Source organism: Podarcis erhardii (genome assembly GCF_964252035.2).
Source record: "Podarcis erhardii genome assembly, chromosome: 1".
Taxonomy (NCBI): domain Eukaryota; kingdom Metazoa; phylum Chordata; class Lepidosauria; order Squamata; family Lacertidae; genus Podarcis; species Podarcis erhardii.
The window spans coordinates 94,789,671-94,816,778 of NC_138497.1; the positions used below are offsets into that span (position 1 = coordinate 94,789,671).

Genomic DNA, 27,108 nt, shown 5'->3' on the forward strand with positions numbered 1-27,108 from the left:
ATCCTGTGGCTCTGAGAAGTGTTGCCCCATAATTTTGACAGGTTCGCACCATGTGGTCAGGATTCAATGCCGCACTTCTGACATGAAAAGCCTGTACACAAAGACCATAATCCCACGGTGTGTACCATATTTTACTTACAAGAATGTTTTTGTAGGGAGGCAAGCTTCTCACACATGTGAGAATGAAATCTTTATTTTATCCTATAGAGGCTTTCAAGAGGCTTTCTGTTTCAGTGAAACAAAGCTTTTCAAAGAGAGCTTTGAAGAAAGCAAGCTTTTTTGAAAAAGAAAGAAAGAAAAGACAGAATGTTCTTTTGAAAACTTTCTTTAAAAAAAAAAGAAAAAGAAAAAAACCAACCCCAAAGCACAGTGTTTAACCATGTCTTTTTACCTCTGTGGAGCAGTGTAAGTTTAGAGATGAACTGGCAAGTCTGTGTGGAAGCCTTGCAGGCTCGAATGTGGCTTCGCACAGTGCTAGCAACCTCAAAAAGGGTGACGTTGGAGAGCAAAGAAAAGGTGCTCAGGACAGACACTTGCATGATGCCCGACTGCCTGTGGAAAGAGCAAGAAAATGCAAAGTCTGCACCATCATTCTGCAGTTGTAGAACTACGACACTTATTTGAGAACGGTACAAATATCATACACACAGCATGAACGCATTTTCCTAGTCTTGGCTTGGCAGTATCTGTGTGCCGACAGTGCTTTATATAAAAAAGGCAGGGAGGCAGTGCACTCCAGAGGCTGCTAGAGTCAAAGCGCCCACCTGACCCTTCTCCAGGCAGAGCTCCTACCACTTTTGCAGGTGCCTGGGGGAAGACTTGGACCATGTCAAGCACCTGACTATAAAGCCAATGCTATTTATGCTAGAAAATCTGGCATGCCTGATTCCATTAAGAATCTTCAGAGTAGGTGCATTCCTGTGACTGTGCTGGCTGGAAGCAACATGTACATACTGCAGGGAAGGGTTATGGGTTTGTTTTGCCAAATTGCACCAATTCCATGCAATATAAAGAAGCCACAGGTTGATCAAGGGGAAAGGGGAAAAGAGCTTCTGCTCCTTTAGAGTTGTGTACACGAGAAAATTTCAGCAGCGGCATCTTTTATTACTCAACATGATAAACTGCTCCTGCCCAAATTCCCTCTTGTAGTTATCATTTATTATTTCTATAGCAGCATCAATGTTTGTGGCATTTTACAGGGTAGATGAAGACCGCAGCCTGTACCAGAAGGCTTCAATCTTCAATTGAGGCAAAGAGTTAACCGACTGAAGGAGGTGGGGAGAACAAGGGAAAAAATATGTGTTATTGCAGTCTCTCTTCTTCCCAATTATTAATGGCACAGTAGCATGGGTGGGGGGTGGGAGGGACTGTGGACTACATATCACAGTATAAAATGGTTTTTAAATGTGCTGGAAGCTGGCCAGAGTGGCTGGAGAAATCCAGCTGGATGGGTGGGGTATAAATAACATTATTATTATTATTATTATTATTATTATTATTATTAAGCTCTGGGGCAAGAGTTCAAATCAAAGCCCAGCCACCAAAAGTGATGGTTTTACTGTTTCATGATCCTTACCTGGATGCTTTAACAGTGGAAGTGTAATAGCCTGGCAATGTTGAAAGAGAATTGTTCAGCTGGGGGGAAAAATTGAACAGACATTGTATTGGTTTGTTTGTTTGTTTTGCAAATTGACCCAGGAGCCCCGAGCTTCGCCATCAAGCCATGCATCCTAATCCAGCTGCACCAGGTAGCTGGGCTGCTACTGCTCGCTTGGTGTGGCTCCTCACCACCATCCCGTCCCTCGGTGTGCAAGAAGGTCTGGTCACCCACAAATTGTAGCTCGTGGGGACATGAGAGAAGAACTTGGGCCATCTATTACAAAGGAGAGGCATAGGCATGGTGTGTGTGTGTGTGTGTGTGTGTGTGTGTGTGTGTGTGTGTGTGCTGGGTGCATGTGTGCTGTTGCAAGGGGCCCACACAAATCTGGAGCTGGCTCTGCTTTCACCTTTGAGGAACAGATGGTGCTTCCTAACTGTGAAGGTTCTGAATGCAAGCTCATGGGTCACGAGAGGAAAAAGGCAAGAAGCAGCATGATGGATGTGCTGGAGAACTTTATAAGATCATTCACAAGTTTAAAAGACAACCTCTACTGCGCTGTAGGGTAGGCAAAGGTGCCAGCCATGCCCCTGATAAGAGAGTCTTCTGTAAAAGAGCTGGGGAAGGAGAAGCCCCCTTATTTCTTCCAGCAAACTGCCTCCTCACAAGCTGCCACTGTCAGTTAAATACTATGCTTAAAAAGCAACTTTTGACACTTACCATGTTCATAATAGCTTCTTCAACTTGAAACTCTGAGTAGTGCCCTCCAGTTGTGTTAAACTGGCCAACAAAGGTTCGAACTGAAGGCAAGACGATAGCTTGTTAGCTATTTTAAGGGTTAGATATCTCTCTCTCTCTCTCTTTCACGCACACACACACACACACACACACACACACACACACTGAATGTCAAGGGAACCTAACTTTTCTCCACAACAGTGAAATAGAAACATGTCTTTTTATTTAAATGGAAGCTTTGTTTCTAAGGCCCAAACTAGACATTACACAGCAGAACACTGTTAACTGCCAATCATACATTAATGTGCCTTATAACAAGTCAGGCGATGGGCCCATCTAGCTCAGTATTGTCTACAATGACTGGCAATGGCTACTCGTGGTTCTCCAGCCATTGTTGGATTGCAGCTCTCATATTCCCTGACTATTGGCCATGCTAGCTGTGGCTGATGCATGGTTGAATCCAACAACGTAAAGCACATCATCTCTACTCCTTTAAAGTCCTGAAGTGTAAAATCATGGATTGGATAAGTTAGTTGAAATTGATAACACAAGTTAAACATGACTGACTTCAGATTCATTGATCTCAATGAGAACCAGTTCCTGCAAACCAGCAAAGTGAGGTTAAATGTATTTCTGGTAATAAGAAGCAGCTGGTGCTAGTAAAACCTTTGAAAATAATAATAACAAATTAAGCTAAATGTGGCTTTATGTTTTATTAAGAGGTTTGCCCCCACCCCCAGTCCCTTCAGTTCTCTTACCTAAATTGCACTTTCCTTTCTCCATCTGGTAGCCCAGGGAACACGTGCAATGGAACGAACCTTGTGTGTTAGTACATGTGGCCAAGGCCGGGCATGGATTAGACAGACACTCATCTACATCTGAAACAGAAGGAAAAAGCCACAGCCTTTAGAATGGAAGTCCACCAACCCACTTTTCACTGCTGTAAAGCATTGATGTAAAGGGCTGCCATTATTCCTCCTTTACCCGTACTGCAGTCCTCTCCCTGCCAACCAGGTGAACACTGGCACTGGAATTTGTCCATCAAGTTATCCACAATGCATTTCCCATTATTAAGGCAAGTCTCTGCGGTGCACGCGTTAGCTGTGAAATAAAGCATTTGAAGAATTAAGTCAGGATCAACAGATGTGACCAAATTCACCTCTGAACACCCACATTCAACAAGCAAGGTAGTGCACTGCACCACATGAACACAAAAGCTTCCTCTTCTGATACCTAAAACCAACAAGCCAAGCCGAATAGACTATACGCTGCTGGGGTGATCACTCTCCAAAACCATCCAATGAATGGCTACTGCTGGTTTCCCAAAACACATGGAGAACTAGCTTCCACTCATCCTGCTGATCTGAGTCTCACTTCTGGCATTCTGAAGGTGGGGTACCTCTGGAGCATTACCAGCAATGGGCACCTTCAAGCCATAAAGAAGTGATGCGCTTCACAATGTAGCCTTACACCTTGGAGACAAAGCACTATTCAGCCTACATCGCAAACATAATTTTGTGCAACAGGCAGGCACAGCAGAAAGGGCTTCAACCCTTAAAAGCTGGAGAATATGGCCAGCAAACACTGGTACACTCTATTAACTAAAGGAGTAAAGGCATTACAAAATAACTATAGTACATAACTGCAACAAGAGGTTGCATTGTAGAGAGCTCCAGGGTTCTAGAGAGATGGAATAGCCATGCCCTTTTTTCTGCAGATTCCATTTTATTATTCTAGATGATCCTTCCCCCACCTCAACAGACATTCAACATTGTGTGGACACTGCTGGGTTGTTTTGAGACAGGTGTTACTGCGTCCCCTTTCAGTTTCATCCCCTATAGATGCTTTATGTGTGTGTGTTTTAAAAATACTTATCCCCCCCCCCCATCTCCAAATAATTTTTGATTCTGAGCTCCGGAGTAGATGGTTTCTGCTTTTTGTAGAAACGCATAATCACTTTTTTTAAAAAAATCTACCAAATGAATTCCCATCCAAAAGTGCAATGATACAGCACCATTAAATCCACTTTTTGTGTTATACCCATTTCCATCATTTCTCAGAAAAGGATTACCTTTTCCACGGGAAGCTGGAAATGTCCTTGGACTTCCTCCCCGTGCAAATGTAGTGGCTTTGGTGGGAACTGGTGAAGCAGAAATGGTCCCTGCAGTGGTTTTGCTGGAAGGAAACATTTTGGGAGGGTGGGCAGTAGTGGCTCTGGAATCAGTGGTTTTAGAGGCAGTGGTAGTGCTCGTTTCCATCCCTTTTGTGGGAGTTCCAGTGGCATAAGATGGCGTCTTGGTGGGAAGGGGAGGACGTACTTTCTGAGGCTTTGTAGTGACCACATATTCCACGCTTGAGGCCAACGTAGGTAATCCTAACGTTGTGTGTGCTATATTTACAAGGTTCTTTCCTGTGGTTACCCCCACCAAACTGAAGGCATCCTCTAGAGTGGTTGTATATGGCAACGAAGCAGTTGTTGCTTTGGCTGTCTCTGAAACTGTGGTACTCTCGGCCCTGTACGTGGGAGACGTAGTCGGAACAGGAGGGATTTTTCCAACCCTGGTCCCTGGGAGAGAAACATTTTGCCCCTCTGAGCCCTTGGTTTCATCTAGGGATACTGTCATAGGTGACAAGTGGTCTGTGAGCTGTTCAGTAGTTTGGGTCAGAATAAGAGACGATCCTGTTGTCCCCAGATCAGAGCTGTCCTTCAGTGGGTATGTCCCAGTCTGGTTGCTGAACGGCCTGTTGGAACTTCCAGCTGTGGGTGGGTCTGTTCCAGTTGTCCCTTCAGATGCAGCCATAGAAACACTGCTTTCCAAAGACTCACTAGGCTGCAGCAACGACAGTGTTGAGGAAAGAGGAGGCAATAAAGATGAGGATGGGGGCAGCGTGGGCAGTGCTGTTGGCGACTGCCTGCGTGAAAAAGTTGGCAAAAGTGTTTGAGGGGAAGGTGAAAGCAGGGATGGGAAAGAAGAAGAAGACAATGGAAGAGGGGATTCTGAGGTCGAAAACAGAGTTGGCAGCTGAGTGGGTGGAAGTGAATCCTGTTTCAGTGACGCTGAAGAGGAAGGTGTGAATGATAAGCCGCCAGCAGGTGTCAGTTCGGATTTCGAATATAACTGAGTTGCATGCAGCTCACTGACTGTGGAAGAGTAGGCCGGTGTTTTCAGGGCGTGTACAGACAACGGTTCTGTTGACGGTGTGGAGAAACCCATGTTGCCGGAGGACATGTTGCTTCCTCCCATCTGGGTCACAGAAAATGAGGACCGTGCTGACTCTGGAGGGCTGGAAATTTCTGCATGAAAAGTGGAACTTTCTGATGAGTCAGCTGATGTGCTGCTTTTGGGAATAGACAGCAACGTCCTTTCTCCGCCCCTTGTGAAAGTGGTTGAAATGTACGTGCTGTCAGTATGAGAAACAGAGATTATTTTTCCAGTGTCAGTGCTACTCATTGGCTGGTAGTCTGTTCCAGTGTCTAAAATACAAGCAAAAATTATTATTAATTCTTAGCATGAAATTTCTACTGATACAGATTGGGGCCCCCAATAACAGTAATAGTTCCAGATTCCATATGTAATAAAATTACATATGTAATAAAATTAAAACAAAACAAAAATAAAAAAAATATCCATAAAAGTTTCATTTTTTAAAAAAAAGCCTCAAGGTGGCAATTATTGGTAACTTCCGTTATTATTTTATATGAATTCATGGCCATGGGAGGTTTGATGGCTTATGTTACAACTGTACACAGAGAGGAAAAAATCCTAGGCAATAATCATGGTAGGAAGAAATATTAACAACAATTAACTAAGACAGCAGTAGGCTATATCCTCTTCTTGTTCTTACTGAGAACAAGTGACTATTGAAGTAACTCACAATATTGGACTGAGCTTCTGCATAAAATGAGCTGTAAATGCATCATTTTATGTTGCCAGCCGATAAGAGATGGTGAGTAAATATCATTAAACCAAATGGGATTTACTTATGACTGGACATGCATAGGATTAGGTGTTAAGACTGCAATGCTATACATGCTTATTCAGAGGTAAACCCCACTGGGGGGTTGCACTCAAGGAAGTGCCCACAGGATTTCAGTCCAAAACTAACCCTAACCCTTTACATTTATTGCTTCATTTCGCTTTTCTCTTACACACTTTTTAAAAAGTGCCAAGGATAGCTTATGACAATAATAAATAAGTCCAAACAAATTCCTTAAGTAGTATTCACGGAATTAAATCCAAACTTTTCCCCCTTAAATCTCCTAACTAATATCAACAATTACTTCATCCTAACCTCCTAAAGATTTGGAGAAATGTTTTACAATGCTTGAGCTATGGCTCTAAGATTGGCAGGCTTTTCTGGGAAATAAATTCCAGAGAATTCATTCAGCTCTTCTAGTCCAGAATGCTCCCAGCTGGGGACCTGATGAACTCACAAATCAGTCTGTTCTCTGAGGTCACCCTGTAAGGCCCACTTTCAGAACAAACCTTGATTTCAGCTCATGGCTTGAGCAGAGTGAGATATAACCATGAGCCCAGGTTTGGACATATCGAGAAATCAAACCATGGCTTTGTTCGCAGCAGCAGTAGGACCGGGAACCTGCACACTTGCTTGTTTGCACTAAGCTTGGCTTAGTGTTACTGTGGACATCCAGTAATTGTTGGTCCCAAGAACAAAAAGACATACACAAAAGCAGTACCTTTTACAGATTTATCTCCATTCAGTTTCACCAACAAGAAATAATAGTTCAATGAAACTTGTTGCCTTATCTTGTAAAGCTTACATGCACTTGAAGAATATGCAGTTAGGGTGATAATTGTGTATTGATAAGTGCTGGCAGGTAAAGCAGGGTACAAAATAAAAACCAACCTGAAGGTTCACTTTGGAAGGAAGAGTAAGTTGGTATCCTGGATGAGCTGAAGTTTTGGAAAGACTCAGTTGAAGGCCCAGAAGTATCAAAACCTTTTACTGAGAAGTCAGTCCTTCTAGAGTATGCTTCTGACGAGGAAGGATTTAGTTCTGAGCTGTTGGACTCTTCTATATATGAAAACGTTCTTTCAGTAGCTTCAGCAAACGTATTGTTAACTATGGATTGTAGAGTTTGTGCGTCTCCTTTGCTGAAAGTTGCTGAATGGTAAGTGCTTTCAGTGTAAGAGTGTGGAATGCTTGCGTCACTCATTGAATGATGACTACTTCCAAGAACTGAAAGAGGAATTTGAAAATGAAATTTTAAAATTGCACTTACAGCATATAACTTCACTATCAGAACCTGTATTATTTATAATATCGCATTATTCATAATGTGTAGTTACTAGATTTCGGTAAAGTGAATTACATCCTGCCCCATTTTGAAGGCATATGGTTTAAGGTGATGCCTACAGATCTGCCAGTGGAATACTGCAAATAGTGACATTTCATTGGTTCATACTGTACTCCAGATCCCCTTTTGTTGCAAAAAAACCCCAAATTCAGATGTCATGCTCTGAACAAATTATACAGTTCATAACAGAAATGCTTATCATGAGAGATTTGATAATTTGTAAGTGTGTATGTATACAGACACACACACACATCTACCTATGCATACGTAATATATATACATGAAAATAAAGCTCTTTAGAATTCTAGGGTGTTTACAGCACATATAGACATACATAATGCAAACTATGGTGAGTACAGTCAATTCTTCCTTCACTCTTTTTCCTAAAGAAAACTCACTTGACAGATCCTTTGGTGAAGATGGGGACGTTGGAACTTCAGAGGAATGCTGAAGCAGGTGCTCAGTAGAAGATCCAGCGGATTGCACTTCACTTTGTGAGACATTATGAGTTTCTCCTCCGGAATTCAAGCTCAGGGTCAGATCTGAAGACTCGGAAGTTTCAGTATTGTAAGTGGTACTGTCTGTTGCATCAGGAGATGTGCTGTTATCTGGTAAAGACCGTGAGGTCCTCTCTCTACCATGCATGAATGTAGTTGACAGGTATATGCTGTCTGTAGAAGCCCCAGAAAGCCTTCTTTCCACATCAGACACTTTAACTGGCTGAAGACTGCTTCCAGTACCTAAATCGAAACAGAATACACCGTATTTTTCTGTGTATAAGACAACCCCTATTTTTTTAAACCCATAATTAAGAAATCAATATTTTAAACATCAAACAGAACAACTTTGAGATTTTTTGAGGGAAGCTGGCTGCCCACGCCAGAGTCAGAGCCTGAACCCCTGTGCATTCACCATCCATGTATAAGACAACCCCCAATTTTTGATTAATTTTTTAATAGCAAAAACCTTAATCTTATACACAGAAAAATACGGTAGTTGGGGAAGAGGAAAATACAAATTTCATATGCATCCCTTCTTTGAATTCCTTTAGGTGTTCGTACTTCCTGTCAAAAGTACTGCTTCTTTCGATTATTTTAAGTATGAATACTTAAGTCATAATAATACAGCTGATCCTCAAAGGTTTTCAACTAATGCCACACAGCAGGATTACAATTCAAAGAAAGATGTTGTTAGTTAGGCTTAAGTGCTCACTTCTTATATCCTTTTGATATAGGCAAAAAATTATTTTGATTTTAATGAGACTTGAGAATGTATTTGGCTGGGTGGCCCCCAGTACATGTTGGGTCTAGAAATAGAAAATCAGATGACTACATCACACTATTTTTTATGGTTCCATGGAGTTGGAGTATTTTCATAAGTCTGAAATGGAATGCAGACTAGCACAGAATGTTTTTAATGAAAAAATGATGCAGAAACTGGACAGTGGGCATTTGAAGTCAGCGGCTATTTGATATGCTTAACAGTGTTGCTATACAATCAGAAATGCTGACGAGCTGCATTTTACATTGCGTGTAATTTCATAGATCATAATAATAGAGTTTTCAAAGATGGAATACAAAGAATGGACATGTGCCAAGGAAACAATTGCATGAAAGCCACAATAATTATTGTTGATGCTATTATTACTTATTATTATTATTATTATTATTATTATTATTATTATTATTATTATTCCCTCGGCCTTCCTCCCAAAGGAGCCTAGGCTGGCAAATATGCAAGTGATAAAACAATTAAAACATCTAAAAAAATTGCAATGCAGATGTAGACCAGGAAAGATATCTCCTTAAAAGGCTTTTTGGAAGAGGAAGATCTTCAGTAGGCACTGAAAAATTGACAGAGACAGTGCTGTCTAATATTTAACAGGAAGAAATTCTAAAGGGTAGATGGCACAACACTAAGGGTCTGAGTCCTATATTGCCAAAGAGTCAAGCTGTTACCCAGTTTAAAAATGGCATATCTTTTAAGCAGCAGAAATTGCTGCACCTAAGGGCAACCTCACATTTTTTAATCAGGTATGAGCAGACTTCAGATGTACTATTTTCTAGTATGTTTCCCCCCTGGAACTTGAAGTCCACCACATGTGAAATAGCAGTAAAAATGCAAAATAAGAATTCTTCTGAACACATGCCTAGGAATTTGTTGTGCAGAACTGCATTCCTTTCACACAGAAATCCAGTCCTGGTTTTCCCTTAAGTTCTCTCTATTTCAGCAGCCCAGTTTGCAGAGTGGGGCTACTGGTAACTCCTGCTTTACACGATAAGCATATTTGTTCCATGTATAGCAGGGGCTCCAGTTGCATGTGCTTGTGTGTGTAAAGACATACATGCGTTATGCACATTTTCATATGTTTCGCCACAGGAACCACAAATGTATACAAAACACTTTGGCTGTGTACACATTATACCTCTAAAGCATATTTGAACCACATTTCCTCTCTGAAAGAATTCTGGGCATGGTAGTTTGTTAAGGATTGCTGGGAATGGTACCTCTGTGAGGTGTAAACTACAGTGCCCAGAATTCTTTGAGAGAAAGAATGTTTTGACTGTGCTCTAAAGGTATGTGTGCACAGGACAGTTAAATAAAGTGTGGATGTGTCACAAAGAGCAAAGTTATAGTCGTTCATATTCATGTGTATAATACAATAGTTAAAAGCTGACTGTTACTTTAAAAAGGAAGAAATAAGGAGAAGATTATGGAGAAAACTACATAGACAGACAGGAAACAAATGAATGGCTACGTCTCAAGCCGATTTCTAACTGAAGCAATAACAAAAATGGAAAACTCACTTGAAAGATCTATTGCAGAAGATGAATAGGCAGAAGTTTTGGAGGAATATGTAAATAAATGCTCTTTTGAGGACTCACTGAAATCCATCTGGGTAGATGGGAAACTTTCCTTTCCACTTCGGGCTGAGGTTGACAAGTTCTGGGTTAAATCTAAAGAGCTGACATTTTCCAGATCAAAGGTTGATAGCTCTGTTGCATCTGTGGATTTTCTCTTGATAGTTAGAGATCCTAATGTCCCATCTCCACTTTTGATGAATGTGGCAGTAGAGAACGTACTCTCAGTCTGAGAGACCCTTTCCTCTGTACCAAAGTTGTTGAATGTGTGCTGGCTACTCCTAACATCTAGAAGAGAACAAACTGGAATTAGAACTTTGTCTACAAGTTCAGACTAAAGTTATGCACATACATTAATCATGCAACTGTATGCACATTTACTTAGAAGTAAGTCACAATGTGTCTAATGGGGTTTATTATCTTGTAAGTGTGTTTAGAATAGCATCCTATTATAAAAATCATGATTCTCAGTTTTCTAGTTTATCATTCTAATGTCACTGTCATCTCATCCAAATACAACTTTCTGTATTATTTTTTTAATGATATGGAAATGTTTTACATTTCAGGAGAATTTGCTTATTAAATTTATTCTTTGGTGTTCATTTTTTTAGAAAAACAACAAACATTCTGTAAAGAGAAAAGAAAAACACAATGAGCTGGGAGCTTTCCCACGAGCTGGGCAAAATCATGTATCCCCTATATAAAATAAATAGTTTCTTTAAAAAATGTGCCATAGTGGCCACCTGCTTTTCATCTTACCTTACCTAATTTAAAATTTCCAATCTAGTGCCTCATTATGGCTTCATATAGCCAATCCAATTATAAGAGGTAGTCACTATCCTACGTCTCATTATCTCTGGCATGGTCTTAGTTGGGCAACATATTACATTTAGGTCAATGGAATTAATCAGTAGAAACTCTAATAAGCTAAATTACTAAAGCTAAAATGTGGATTTTCCATTTGAATTTAACCAGAGCAGAGGCCACAACTAGTGAGATGTTCCAAATCAAAAGCAGAGAGGTATGTGCCACCAATAGCCTTGCTTGTGTCACTTAAGAGATCCTAAAAGCCCATATTTGCGTCTCACAAGAGCGATGGAAGAGTACATAGTAAGTAAAAATTTCCTTTTTCAATACTGTCTTGAGTTACTCAGACCTTTGTCTTAGGAAGACACTTCCAGGGTAGGAATGCTATGCCCCTGGGGCCACTGTGAGCCTAACAAGAGACCCAGTGAGAGAAGTTATTATCTTTTTACAGCACTGTTCCTACAGCAGCTTCCTTTTCCAAGAGTTCCAAGAGCCAGAATCTTCTAATGCCATCTGCCCAATGAGGCCTACAAGACTCAAGAAATCACTAGCAGGAACTTCCTAATTGAGTTGTTTTAGAATATTTTAACTGTTGTAACCATTTACTTTGTGTGTTGATTCTTAAATAAAATTACAGTTGGAAGCCACTCCCCACGTGGATTGCTGACACTGTTTTGAGATCATCTACTCCAGCAGTTACTATGAATGAATGCACAACACTGGCACTCAGATGACAAGCCACTTATAGGTCACATTCACATCACATGGCTCCCCTCAAAGACTCATGGGAACTGTAGTTTGTTAAGTGTGCATTGTAAATTACAGTTCCCAGGATTCCTTGGGGAAAAGCCATGTGCTTTAAATGCATGGTGTGGATGTGACCAGATATTATGTCCCTCGCATGGAAGTGTCACCACATGGAGGTGTTCATCAGTGAACTCAATGTTAACACTGTAACTTATGAAGTGGCCCTGGAGTATGGCGAAAATAAAGGATTTTCAGAGCGGGCTATACTCCTTATGGGGCTCAACATCCCTTTAGAAAGTTTACCATTCCCAAGTCAAGCCGCAGCATAGCTCGCCACAGGAGCTGGGGCCACAGTGGGGAAAGTTTCCTTTTACTCCAGCCCACTCCTGATTGATGGAGTGTGTGGAAAGTCCCAACATTATTGCCCTGATTCATATGGTGGCTTATATAAACATTACCACTGAGAGGGAGAGGGCACTTACCACACGGATGCTGATTTCCAGGGAGTGTGTAATCTTCAGATCAGCCCTTAGGGGGTGATGGGTGGGGCTGGAAAAGGGATGTCATAAAAGGGCTAAATTGTTCAAAGGTGTCCTCTAAGCACAAACAAGAGTCCCCAGGGCTATAACGCAAAGTTTATGTGAACTTTCTCTCATTGTCTAGGGTCGGGAGCAATCCCCTCTTTTTCCACAGGAAATTTGGTTTTACACCAGCCAAGGCAAACCAGTGCTCTCAAATCTGTAACAAAACAGAAGATCTTAATTCTTTACCTGTTGCTTCTGAGGGGGACTGGGAATGTGTAATCACTGCTTCAATAAAATCAGTGTCCTCTGTTGACAAATTCATCTGTCTGGTCTGCCCCGGAATCAACATGTAAGAAGAATTAGGGAGGGCCGAAGAGCTGGAGATTTCAGTATTACCGGCGATGGACTTTTGTGTTGTGTTCTGAGAAATGCTGTTGTTGCTTAGAGTTTGTACTGTCCTCTCTCCACCTCTGTCAGGTAGAACTGAAACAGATGCACTGTCAGTATGAGAACTAGAAATACTCCTCTCTGTATCTGAGCTGCTTGCTGACTGGTGATCAAGATCTTCAGTAGCTGAAACACACAACAGTAAAAAAAAATGATGTATGCCGTCTCCAGGTATAGAAAGAGTATCTCAGGTTTTATTATGTAGTTTTCTTATAATCATGCAGATTGAATGGAAAACATGAAGGGGGACATGTGCGCTGCAGCCCAATAAAAATAATGAATGCCTAGATTAATGGTTGAATTCAAAAAAATCAATGTGCAAGAGGAATGGCTTCCACCCACACAACAGAACTTTCCCTCCTCTCCTCCCACACTGTGCCCCCACACCAAACCCAAATCTATTCTGATGGGTTGCTCTGATTAGGAGGGTTCAGAGGCCATTGGAGGAGAGATGGGAAGCTCCACTGTGAGAGCAGAAGTCATTCCACTCACACAAATATTTAGTTGGAAACAACCCATTGTTTTATGACAAAAAAAGTTTAATGTTTTTTGTACATGGTTGTTTTTATTTCCAGTTGTCATCGTAACATTGGAAACATTAATTTGGATTAAATACATTTTATAGCATAAATTAAGAAAAAGCATCTTTTTTGGTCTTTTTTCTTTCAAGTATATATATACCATGTTAAGTACCTCCATACTTCATTAATCCATTCCTCAATAGTTGGAGAAATTGCTTGACTTCAGTACCTGGTTTTTCAGCTGCTATAATCTCCAAGACCATTAAAAAAATGTCTTTATTTTTACACTTGTTATAGGTTAAGATGCATATGTGGGGTACATATGCTCTAATTTATTATACTTTTATATTTCCAGTAAGCTGAACCATAATTTTTATTTAAGTATTTAACTAATGTGCCACTTGAAACAGTTCTCTCTAATATCCACCTTTAATAAGAAACAAGTGTTCCCGTTGGCCACACATTTTCACAAATACCGGTATATATAACTACATATACTCCAGTATATTAGCTCCATCCACCATAAAGTTTTAACTTGATTAAACTCACATATGTATTCCAGGAGGAAGAAAATAGATATTTGACAATATGTTGTTATTGTTACCAGTAATCAATCAGTCAAAATACGTTAAGGTTCTGAAAGGCATATTGGGTGACATCCGGTGATCTACCAACAAGTCACTGTTGATACAGCAGATCCCCCTGCCCTGCCCCAGAGTGCCCCTAAAATCTGTTCAAGACAATTGGGAGTCAGTCTGGAGTAGACTGGGGGAGCAAAGAAGGTTGCAAGGGAGAAAAGGAGTTGTTCTCATTGTGTTTGTGGAGGTCCATTCATGTGATGTTGGACATTGCCAAATGATTCGTGTCCCCTTCAAAAGTGCAAATAAATCCTAATTTGAAATACCAGTACAGTGGTACCTCGGTTTACGAACTTAATCCGTTCCAGAAGTCGGTTCTTAAACCGAAACCGTTCTTAAACTGAGGTGTTCTTAAAATGAGGCCTCCCGCTGCCAGTGCCCTTCCACCATTTGGGTTCCATTCTTAGACCGAGGTAAAGTTCGCAAACCAAAACACTATTTCCAGTTTTGCAGAGTTTGTAAACCAAATTGTTTTTAAACCGGACTGTTCTTAAACCGAGGTACCACTGCACTATACTATTTAGACATTCTAGTCTTAAAGAATAATGACCAACAATTAAAACCTCATGTTTGCATAGTCCTCCATTCTTTCTAGATTTTAAAGTTTCCTTACTTAGTGTAAAAAAACAGGATAATGACTGACTGAATCTGATGCAGATTTGTGTGGGCTCAAACATACCATAACACCTGTCCTGTTTTCTAAACCTAATTGAGATTAAAGAGCTACTGTTCAGTTGTCTGCACATTTGTAGGCAAGTTTATTTCCAAACCTCCTTTAGTGGTTTGTCTCTCTAATCTTAGCCTATCTCCTCTTGCTCTCGTTTTCTCGTTTTTTAAATCTATTCATCCTAATGCTTTGGTTTCATTGTTACACCAGGCAAGTGAAAGAGTACACTGAGATTTAGAATAAAAGAGATCTTCATGCTTTACCTGTCATTCCCAAAGAAGCCTGGGAAAGTGCAAACGTTACTTCGGTGAAATCATTGTCCCCTGGTGACAAATCCATTTGTCCCGTCTGTACTGGAGTTAACATGTGAGAGGAATTCGTGAGGCCTGAAGAGGTGGAGATTTCATTGCTAGCCACTGTGGATAGTTGTGTTGCATTAAGAGAATTGCTGACGTCTCTCAGTGTCCGCGATGTCCTCTCTCCGCCGCTATCAGTTAGACCTGAAACAGACGCACCGTCTGTGTGAGAACTAGAAATACTTCTCTCTGTATTTGAGCTGCTCCTTGGCTGACCGCTGTTTTCTGCAGCTGAAACACAAGAGCAAGACATTAGATGTGCCATCTGCATGCGCTAAAAGGGCATCACATTGCATTTCTTCCCATAATTATATTCTGACAGCTCTAATGGAAAACAATTCCATATCCCCTTTTGTCTGACAAAAGCAATGAAGTTCAAAAAGATGCCTTAGAGTATGATGAGAAAGTGTGATCCTGTGTTGAGTCAGTCAAAAGGGTGGTTACCTGTGAGTAGTAGAAAAAGGAGTGAACCTATGACTGTGTGTGTGTAGGGATGCTTCATTTCTGTGCTTTTAATGCCTGCACTGAACTGGGTGCTGCTGTAGAGGGCGCTCTGGTGCTTTTGGGTCTCGGAGACAGAGCCCAACAATATTTGAGGAACACAAGTTTCCTGTCTCTGAGCTATAAGGTATTTGCTCTTTTTCTCTTCATGTTTATATTCATTGCTAATGTTTGGGCATCATCTTCACACCAGACAAGTGAAACAGTGCTCCAAAACCTGTAATAAAAGAGATCTTCACCCTGTACCTGTTGTTTCTGAAGGAGCTTGGAAATGTGGAAGTGCTGCTTCAGTGAAATCATTGTCCTCTGGTGATGAATCCATTTGTCCAGTCTGTACTGGAGTTAACACATGTGAGGAACCCATGAGGCCTGAAGAGGTGGAGACTTCATTGCTAGTGGTTGGGGATATATGCATTGCATTAAGATAACTGCTGACATCTCTTAAAGTACGTAATGTCCTCTCTCCACCCCTGTCATTTAAACCTGAAACAGACACATCATCTGTGTGGGAACTGGAAACGCTTCTCTCTGTATTTGAGCTACTCCTTGGCTGACTACTGTCTTCTGCAGCTGAAATAGAAGAGCAAGATATTAGATGTGCCACCAGCAGGCGCTGAAGGTGGATCTTATTGCATTTCTTCCCAAAACCGCATTCACACATATTTAACAGAAAACAAGTTAATTGTGCTCCAGTTCCTGCACTGGCTGATAGAAATGATGAAACCTTGGGGGGAAAGTTGGGGTTTAAAACCTTTATAATAAAATCTGAGGGGAAAGTGATAGTATAAAAGAACTGCTTTGGAATATTCAAAAATATCTACTTTTTAGGAAATTCCTACAAGCAGGAGCTTGCTCCACTTTAAACCCAGTGGAATACTGTAAACCCTGCAAAGCTATAGGATTGTGTTATGAAAGAAACCTCTAGTGTGACTCTTATTTCAGGACCAGAAAGGGCAAGAGACTTGAGAAAGCAAAGAACAAGATCTTGGAAAGATGGGGAAGATGCTAACTTCGGCACATATTTCTGAGCAACATATTTTCTCTTTAACTGCAAGGCTCTCACCCACAAGCCAAATTAGGCTCACGGGGTCTTAATTTGGCCCACAAAGTCATCTCCCAGCTAAGCTCACCTGCACCACAGCCAAAGCACCTTCAGACTTGCTCTGCAAAGCACATCACAACTGTGGCATGCAATGTTGGCAGAGGGGATTGACCAAAGGGAGCTGGTGTTACTATTGTGATGCAATCCATTTTCAGCTGAAAGCTCCTCCTCAGAGTGACACTATACCTCTATGCATTATTATAACATAAGGCAGCATTTGATAAGACACAACCATGATTATTTACCCAGTCAGCTTCCAACAGACATTGTGTATTTCAAAGAGCCCATTTCCATTAACTGAGCTATGTCTGCAGCCCTTTTGCAGCAAGGATTGTGTGGGATGTGAAACACAAGAGCAGTCAAGTACAACATTCCTAGAGTGAACATGTTTAGACATGGGGAGGGATGTTTGTCTAGCCAGCAGGTAAACTTCCTGTTTCCCTCTGGGCTGGGACAGACTTCCTCTACATGTGACTAGAGGTGGGTGTGGCCTCACCTGTGCAGGTAATGACAAAAGCACAGGGCAGGGCAGGGCAGCCATCTCTCTCTCTTTCACCACATGCATCGAAGAAGCAACATCTGCTGAGTGAAAGATGCGCTCTTGGCTTCCAGCCAAGAGAGGACAAAGGGACTGTCTTCTTATAAGATAGATTCCAAATGTATGTTACTTCATTAAGCTTAAGCCTGCCTTCTGGGATCTGATTGTGAACAGAATGTGAGTAAACTCTTTTTATACTTTTGTAAAAGACTGTGCCATCTCTTCTATTTTATGAGGGAATAAGGGGAAATTACCAGAATAGTTATAGAGGTTTTAGCGAACCTGAGCAAACGCTGCCGTTGCAAGCTTAAAATAAAGGGGAATGTTTTACTCTGCTGAAATTGGGGAACTTGTTAACACAAGTTGGATAAGGATATAATCAGACAATATATCCTCTCCTGCATCCCTGAACATTCCCACAGATTGCTGAGCTACAGCCATCGAAGTTCAGGATAAGATTGTGGCTAAATGGTAGGCAAAAGGAAGTCAAAAGCCAACAGCTATTCCAAAAGCCCTCACTCAGACATCCCACGAAATAATATTGCTGGCACGTAAGTATCCCCACTGAATACCCTTGGTCCCAAATAAGGAGATGGCCTCTTTGCCAATAAATGGAAGCAGTGCTCCCAAGTCTTGGTATCTCCATTCACTCACTCTTTTCTTCCTACTAGGTCCCAACCCAAAGAATGCACAGATTTCATCAGCAGAATATGAGGCAGCCAATGCTTCTTCTGCCCATCCCTTTTTCACTCTACCACTGCCTGTCTCACTTGTTGGTTTTCTCCCTTTTCTGTTCTTAGCAATGAAACCAGAGCTAAGTCAATGATCAGTAGTAAACTCCACCACCACCTGGAAGAGAAACTGTCAGTGGGGCAATTGAATTGTGTTGCTTTCTTGTTTTACTGTCCTGGGCTCCTTTGGGAGGAAGGGTTGGGTAGCAAATTAATAAAAGAAATAAATTGGGAAAGGCTATTCAAGAGGTGAACAAATAAAATCCCAGCTTGGATCAACAGGAAGCAATAAAATGGGTAAAGAGGAAGTGTTCCATTTAAAGGCACAGAAGTTCTGAAAAGCATTAATAGTGCTTTGCCAATTGCTGGTACTAAAACTGTGCCTCCTTACAGGGTGGGAGGTGGGAGTCAGAAAAAACATGGGAAGAAATGTGAGTGAACAAAAGATGGTGATTCTAAAGAAAAGGGATACTGTGGAAGCAGTAGGATTTTCCCCACATTGCATCTTTTCCACTTTTGTCTTATCAGGATTCACCCGTCTAGAACCTAAATCAACTCTCCAAAATTCCTGGTAAAATTTCTTCTTTTGCACAACTATTAAAAACATAGGAACCATCTTCCCCTTTCCATCTACCTTTTTTCTATGAATGGAAAATATGTCTTCCAGTGGTTACTAGTCATGAAACCCCAGACGGGAACCTCAGTCTTTACCAAAAGTATACTGTCCATGCTGATGACAAGGAACGGATAGCTTCATCATGCTCTGCTTTATGAATTTCAGTGAGGAATATTACTATCCACCATCAACAGACTACTACCATGACATAGAACGACAATTGTTTTGATTTCACATAAAATATCAACATAGTTTCTGTTATGATTTTTAAACGGCATGCCAAGAATCTAGTCCAGGCTTCCTCAACCTCGGCCCTCCAGATGTTTTTGGCCTACAACTCCCATGATCCATAGCTAGCAGGACCAGTGGTCGGGGATACTGGGAATTGTAGTCTCAAAACATCTGGAGGGCTGAGGTTGAGGAAGCCTGATCTAGTCCTCAAATCATAATGGTGACTTGCCTTACCACTTCTGGAGAAAAACCCCTCAAATTAATCATAAACAATCCTTTGCATTTTGGAACATACTAGAGAGCTTAAAGTTTTCACATCTATTATCTCAGGAATACTTTCAAAAACCCTGCAAGATAGCCAAGTATCATCCCAAAATCTGAGATGCAAGGAGGCTGAGAAATAGTGGCTTCCCTGTCGCCACCAATATTTGCTCAGCTGAGATAAAATCTGCAGTAACTTCCTGGCTCACAGCTTACACGGCATTACACTACAGCAGTTCTAAAACAGTATTATGCTATTATTTCTCTATGGGAATTCATTAAGAAGTAGTCATTTGGAACAGAAAAAACAACAACATACTAGTCTTTGGAGGCAAGTAAGACTGGGCAAGCCAAATCCTTGCTGAAGAATCAGGAAATTGTGTGACCTTTGATGTGTTACTTCTTCCTCTGGAATGTGTTGCATGAGACGGGAACTGGGTTCGATCAGGAAAGGTGGTGACTTCCCTCTGAGAAACTGGGTCTTTTCTTGATGAATCAGTCAGAGCGACACTGTCTGTAAGAAACTGTGAAGTCCTTTCTGTGCCTCTGTTGGCTGTTGTTGAACTGTCCATGCTGATTATATGCAAACTGGATGTTGTGCTGTCTGCATCCCACATTCTATCTATATGGTGGCTGCTCCCAGTAACTGTAAATATGAAATGAGAAAATTAAACCCTATCAGGCTCTAACAATTTGGTATTTGAGGTGGAACCATGGCTTCCATCCATCTGATGTCTTGAATTACATCTGGTGTCGAGGGCTGTACAGAACTTGCAATAACTATATTATACTTGGGCATTACACAAAAAAGCAACTGGAGGGTAAATCTTGCAAAATAGGCGAATATATACAAAATTCGTTATTTGCATAAATGTATGCAGGTTCAGCTTTGTGTGGCATCTTATTCATACCTTTGCTTGAAAAGAGGGGTGTGTCAGATTCCATTTGTTTTCATTTTCAATGAAATTCAACTAAGACTAACTACAAACATGCATAATGTAATGATCACAAACACCATTAAACACCTTTATGTTTGGACATCTAATCGTTAACAAAGGAATGACCATAGCCTTTCAAATTAATCTGTGCCTCATCCAACTTCTCCTTATTCTTACTCACACCCATTCAGCTTTATTGTTTCAAGTATTTTCCCAGGGTTTGACAGTCCATTCAGATATAAAAAGACTTTTGATGGTGGAACTCACTTGGGTGATTATCCTCTGAAAGTGAAGAAGACACCCAGGGTGTCCTGGGAGAATGTATCCTCAAAGTCCCTGTTTCAAATCCAGCAATATCCAAGGAACTTGGTGAGGTATCAGCTCTTCTGGCCTGCATCACCGAAGATGACTGCTGAGCTGTATCTCCAGACCTGATCATTTCAATATAAGCAGAGTTTCTTGTTCTGGCTGTAGACACAGAAGCACTGTTGGTTATCGTCCACAGTGTCCTTCCTTTGACACTGCCAAGGGCACTGAAGGCATCTGTACTGTGTGCATGAGAGCTGGAAGTCCTTGTTTCGATGTTGGAACTTTCGCTGCTCATAATGGCTGCAAGGGAGGAAAAAAGATCATTAAAACAGAAGCAAAACCAGGTCTGATCCTAATTACCCTGGACAAGTCAGAAATTTATTAGTGGACGTCAGATGGTTGTTATGTCTGTGTGTGTTTGGGCCCAATCTGTGCTTATGTGTGCGCATGTGTGAACAAAAACAGAGAGGGAGGGAGAATGTATGTATGTGCATGCCCATGTGCCCCCTCCGTCACATCTCATGTGAATCATCTTGGGTTTCCACTCATTTCTCATTTCAGACTACCATTAGCAATGCAGCAGCAAAAAATACTGGGCATTAATTTTTCCATATCATCCCAGAGCCAATAGTTCTCTAGCAACAGACACTACACCACCACAGAATCCTTTGTTTTCATATCCCCTGCCCCTGGCAGTCATAGCTGCATGAATTACTGCACTTTGGAATCTATCCTAGCTTTGTAATTACACCCTGTTGACCTAATTTATCCTCCTAATTATTTTTAACATCTTTCCAAGAGACCATGGGTTGTTTGCAAACAGTTGGTGATCATCACCAGTGGTGATCATGCTTTAGCGAAGCCCACGATCCTTGCAAGTTAAGAACATAAGAGCATAAGAATAGCTCTGCTGGATCCAGCCAATGGCCCATATGGTCCAACATCCTGTTCTCACAGTAGCCAGCCAGATGCCTTTGGGAAACCCACAAGTTATCCATATGTAAAGATGTTTCAGCTTAAACACAGAGACGGGGAGATGTGCTTTCAGATAATGTATTCCTGGATTCAGAATCTCTTCTAGGACCATACAAGGCAAAGCCAAGTCTATTCTCATAACAACAGTGGTCTGGCAAACTGTGTCCTGTAGGTTCCCTTCATCTGTGAGAAGCCTGTGTGTTCGGTTACTGTTATCAACATTCCAGAGCCAGCACACATGAGTGTCCAGAGTGCTCATCAGTGACACAGTGAGACAGTGTCACACCAACAAATCATGCCCCCAGACAACAAGCTGCTTGCCGGGGCCAGCTTGCTCTAGAAATTCGAAAACCCAGCAGGCTGTTCAGCACATGCATTTGTAACTCAATGCCTGGAATGTAATGTAGACCATAGTCCCTTTTTAGCAGCACTCAAGCAGAAAAAGTTGGGTATGCATGTGGGCATGCAAAAATGTATGTGCCTTCCATCCCCCCTTCCAAATGTTTTGAGGAACGAGCCATCAGACTTAACTGCTCAGTGACACATTAATGCCTTATCCGGGTGGAATCACATTCTCTTTTGTGACGCAGAGGTTCTGGAAAGTGTTGATAGTCCTCCCACACAATTTTCCCTTTAACGTTGTGTTATGCTTTCTTGCTTGTTCTCTCACTCGCTTCCACTTTCTCTGTGTGTGTATCCATGTGCACATATACTGAGATGTAATCAGAATTTTAAAGAGTGGCATCATCAAAACGGTTATGTATCATCTATACCAGCTATGGCCAAACTTAGCCCTCCACCTGTTTTGGGACTACAATTCCTATCATCCCTGGCCACTTGTCCTCTTAGCTTGGGATGATGGGAGTTGTAGTCTAAAAACAGCTGGAGGGCCAAGTTTGGCCACCACTGATCTATACCATCAGTGAACTCATTCTTTGTATCAGTCTTGGGCTGGCCCTGCTGATGCCTAGTTTGTTGTATTTCTGATGCTATACAAGTGGTACTGTTTACCCCTAATTTTAGTTGATTGTTTCTATCGTTGTCTTTAGTTACGGTTGTTTTTAAGATTTGTGATGGATGAGCCTCACTGCATTTTATGTATATACAGCCTTAGTAAAGGTTTGGCTCCTTCACACTCTAGATCAAGTGCATGAGAAAAAAATCCTTATCCTACTATTTGTTTATTAAACTTATATTCCCCACCCTGCAAAAGAGGGTAGCAAGCGTACAAGTGATAAAACAATTAGAACACCTAAAAAGGAATTCCAATCTGGATGCAATCTTATAACACTGAAGAAAGTAAGATAACAAGTAATAGGAAAACTGGTCTTTTGAGATAGATTAGCTAAGCAGAAGTTACAATGGCCTCTTATATAAGTAACTCCCTCTACACAGAGAGGTAAAGTTCAGTTATAATTTTTTTTGTCACATACAAAGCCACTGCCTCCTGATTTGAGCAGAAAGGGTGTCCATCCTCTTCTCTTGTTAAGACAAATTATTTTAGTTGCAATATGAAATTATTGCACAGCCTTCGGTATCTGTGGCTTTCTTCTCGAGTTATAACTACAAAATGAGTTGTGATGATTACCAGACTTGCCTATTATAAATGCTACTTCCTCCTACACATTTGTGATACTGTTATAATGCATCCAGCATAAACAGATTCTGCTTTTAACCCAACTTCTGGGTTTCCACTTTAGCTGTTTGACTGGATTGTGAAGTTCTTAAAACAACACATAATGGATGTGATCTATTTGTATAGCACATTACAATGGACTTCATATATTTTTTACTCTTGCCACTGAATTTACGGCTGCTATTTACGTTATTTATAAATCAGTCTGGGTTATGTGCAGCCCAACTCCCCATGAACATTTCCTTGGAAGTAGGTTCAAGATGTAAGTTCGTGAAGCTGAGGCTCCAATACTTTGGCCACCTCATGAGAAGAAAAGACTCCCTGGAAAAGACCCTGATGTTGGAAAAGATGGAGGGCACAAGGAGAAGGGGACGACAGAGGACGAGATGGTTGGACAGTGTTCTCGAAGCTACCAGCATGAGTTTGACCAAACTGTGGGAGGCAGTGGAAGAGACAGGAGTGCCTGGCGTGCTCTGGTCCATGGAGTCACGAAGAGTCAGACACAACTAAACGACTAAACAACAACAACAAGTTCAAGATAGTTGCCTTTAAATCTATGAGATGTGTTCATCTGTCAGCAGCACCAGCCCTGCCTTTTCTACCATTCCCAATTATGTGGCTGCCCTGCAGGAGATGGTCAAGCAGACAATGATGCCAACAGTTATTTACCGGGCACTTTCAAGGAGCAGGGCCTTTTCTGTGGTCTCCCCTCCCCAGGGGGACATCAGGCAAGCCATGTCACTCAGCTCTTTTAAATGAGCTCTAAAAGTGTGCTGTTTTAGAATAGCCTTTGAGGATTAAAATGTGAGATTGGTAGAATGGTTGGGCCATGCATGTCCAATGCTGGTTTCAGCCTATTTTAGTCCGTGTTTAATTGTCTTACTGTAATCAGATTCAACAGTTTTACTTTTGTATTTTAATGATTGTTACTAGTGTATTTCAGGGATCGGAAGCCACTTTGTGGGCTGACTGTTCTGAAAAGTGGAATACAAGCCTTTTAAATAAAGTGCAGAGATATCTCCCCAAAATTATGTTCCTTATGTGCTCCAGTTGATTACAGGTTTCGTTCATGCCTCAAACAGCAGGAAGCTCACTAACATTACCATACAACTTAAATCTTTATTTTCACAGAGGTCAAAGGCACATAGACTCTGAATCCTCTCGCTCCATTTCTGCAAAGGGCAGCCACAAAGACTTGTTGAGGCCTGACCCTACTTAACTTGTATAGTCTGATAAGCTCACAACTCAAATCCTGTTCCTGCTCAATTTGATAGCAAAGCTCAAATTAACTCCCATAAGTGAGACTCCTAAAAAGGGGGATTACCGAATGGAAGTATTGGAATGTGGCAGCTGTTAAATGAAAATATTATAAACATTTTAGGAACTTTAAACCCAACATTTGTAGGGTTTTAAAAAGAAAGAAAGATGGCTACCTTTTCTAAATTTCACAGACTCTATGAAATCTATGTATAACAGGCAAGATAGGCTTAATTTATGAGTTAATTATACATACCCCTTTGGTATTGCATGCATCCCTGTTCTGTTAACTTATTTATGGCATCTGCTAACAAGGGAAACTGTATTTTTCATTTCTGTGTATACAGTATTACTGTTTTTATTTTAAAAAAATGCATATCTGATCTGTAACAGAATACTTTGTATTGGTACAATTATATTATTTTTATTTGCCCCTTCATTTCCCCACCCTTTCCTTTTGTGTGTATTTGTTACTACACCGGGAAAATGAAACAAAACGTTTTTGAAACATTTCTGGGCAGAATATAAAGGCTAACTGGAAGACTTGCAGAAAGGAATTAGAGAAAAGTGTTTGCTTTTCAGCTAGGATGCCAGGATAAGCAACTCTGCTGAGTAGAGAAACGAAGTTCTGAGTTCTGATTTATTCAAATTTTGAAGGGTTGAATACTTCAGAGTTCGTCTTCTGCAGTTATCCTTTCAAAACACATTTACAAATTAAACATTCAGAGACAAAAAGTGGAAAATTATATCACTCAATAGGTTAAAGATAATCAGCTCCTTCCCCACAATTTGTCCTTGGTAGATTCCACCCTTCAACGGCTACAAAAGTGTATGTATGTGTGTATGGATTGGGGGACACAATCCACTATAAATGTGCTGTTTACACAGCATTATATTTTCAACATTATGATGCACAAGGAATTTGATTAGCAAATCTTATTGAATAAAAGAAGGGATTAATCATTTACTTAGGTTTCTAGTCCTCTCCATCGCAAAGACTCAGGCTGTGCTTTAACAAATTGAAAACATGGATTAGGAAAACAACAATATCGGAACTCTTATCAACAAGACACACATGAGGTGATTGTGAGGCTATGTAGGTAAGGCCTGCCTACCCACCAGCTAAATATTTAGCAAACTTGGGAAATGGCCCGATCAGGATATCATCCCATGAACTGTCAGTCGTACATTAGTAGCTGAGTAAGACCACTTCACAAGCTTGCCTAATATACAGTCAATAGAGAGCATGGTTGGTGGGTGTACTTTGGCTCACTCACACTTTAAATTTAAACCTCCCTAATTTACAAGTTTCATAGCTGTAGAGGAACAGTCACGAGAGTCACTCTACGCAACTTTGTTCCCTTCATTTGCTGTTTATTACATTCCCCCGCCCCCTTCCTCAGGAGAGTGTACATGGTTTCTCCCACCCCAACCAACACTTTACCCTCACAATAGCCCTATGAGGTAGTTTAGAGAAAGTGACTGGCCCAAAGGTATCCGCTGAGCATCATTTATGAATACAATTTATACTTGGATCTCCCTAAACTATATCCAGTACTCTAGCTTATGCACTGATTCAAGGGCAGAGAATGGGGGGGGGGCATCACACATCTCTAGCAGGAACCATGTCTGTTTTTTGGGCCCTCAATCGTTGTGGTCTCTGAAATGAGAGGTACATGTTGTACTTAATGCAAATGCCATGTTCTGAAGTGGTTGGTTACTCCCTTCCGTAGAAAGGGTGTCTTCTAAGTAAAGGAGCATCTGGCAACCTTAAAGCTAAAAAGATATGTTATGTGTTCTTCATCTTTCTGGAAATTCAACCGCACTGAACAAAAAGAGAATCTCATGAGAAAAGTAACTGAAACTGTAATGCACAGTAAGTCAGTAAGAAACTGGCAAAATGCACAGTAAGTCTTCACACTCAAGAGAGAGAGAGAGAGAAAGAGAGAGAGAGAGTCACAGAAGAAAATCTGTATTCCCTTGTTCCTCAGTCTGTGTAGGAAACCTTTAGCAGTAAGGTTTAGGCTGAAAAGAATAATAAAGAAGACAGTTGGCCTCTCCTGCTTCATGGGGTAGCAGCACACACTTTAGCAGCCCACTCCTTTATCAGCTACTAGGAAAGCAGCTCTCTGGACTGTGTTTTTCAAACACTGCTGCGGATGTAATGATTATGGGTGGAGGCCGTTTTGGAGCCAAGCGAGTTTGTGCTGTGCGAACAAAAGCTTCGGTCCTAAATCTGGACTCTTTCAGTTTCCTTCCGTGTTCTTTCCCTGAAAGGAGCAGCACTGAGAAAAATCCTCAAAGCAGAAAACCAATTCTACAGCGTCCTCAGCATGTGGAGAATATTCCTTAAAAAGGGTGCACTGTTTTCTCTGATAAGCAGGGGAATGCAATTAACCCTTTCCTTAGTGGGACAGGCAACCTGTTCAGCACAGAGGGAAACAATGGAAACCACATGGACAGACCCACATACAAGTACCACTATTTTTTTAATAAACTGCACCAGCGTGGTCTCATGCAGGCCACACTCTGGCACGTGCGCAGCCACAGCACATTTATTTCACATTATTTGTAAACCTTGAATATTGAGCAACCAGCACCAAGCCCAGTGTAATGGGCTTTGAAATTCTGGGAATGTCATTATTTTGTCATTTGTTTTGGTTTCTGAGGACAAGTTCACACTTAATAGAGAGAGCTGCCACACACATGCCTTGGGAGCACACACAGGCCACTGGGAAGATCACAGGAAGCACTGGTGCCTTTCATGAGAATCTGTGGTTCCATTTGGGC

The 27,108-nt window shown here is 41.2% G+C and overlaps 1 protein-coding gene across 3 annotated transcripts in view; it reads right to left on the reverse strand.

Annotated features, from left to right (window-relative positions):
- Nucleotides 1-27,108, reverse strand: part of HEG1 (heart development protein with EGF like domains 1) — a 65,436-nt gene that overhangs the window by 20,698 nt on the left and 17,630 nt on the right. Inside the window, exons 2-15 of one of the 3 annotated variants that reach the window (XM_081870470.1) lie at nucleotides 20,409-20,750; nucleotides 19,523-19,849; nucleotides 15,971-16,294; nucleotides 15,131-15,454; nucleotides 12,841-13,167; nucleotides 10,541-10,804; nucleotides 8,054-8,395; nucleotides 7,205-7,537; nucleotides 4,407-5,810; nucleotides 3,320-3,436; nucleotides 3,094-3,213; nucleotides 2,318-2,397; nucleotides 1,577-1,635; nucleotides 392-552 (exon numbers count right to left, since the gene is read on the reverse strand). In XM_081870470.1, the coding sequence (XP_081726596.1) occupies nucleotides 392-552; nucleotides 1,577-1,635; nucleotides 2,318-2,397; nucleotides 3,094-3,213; nucleotides 3,320-3,436; nucleotides 4,407-5,810; nucleotides 7,205-7,537; nucleotides 8,054-8,395; nucleotides 10,541-10,804; nucleotides 12,841-13,167; nucleotides 15,131-15,454; nucleotides 15,971-16,294; nucleotides 19,523-19,849; nucleotides 20,409-20,750 (4,524 nt within the window). Of the gene's footprint in view, nucleotides 1-391; nucleotides 553-1,576; nucleotides 1,636-2,317; nucleotides 2,398-3,093; nucleotides 3,214-3,319; nucleotides 3,437-4,406; nucleotides 5,811-7,204; nucleotides 7,538-8,053; nucleotides 8,396-10,462; nucleotides 10,805-12,840; nucleotides 13,168-15,130; nucleotides 15,455-15,970; nucleotides 16,295-19,522; nucleotides 19,850-20,408; nucleotides 20,751-27,108 lie in introns of all 3 variants that reach the window. The other 2 variants (XM_081870469.1, XM_081870471.1) reach the window with 2 other exon arrangements.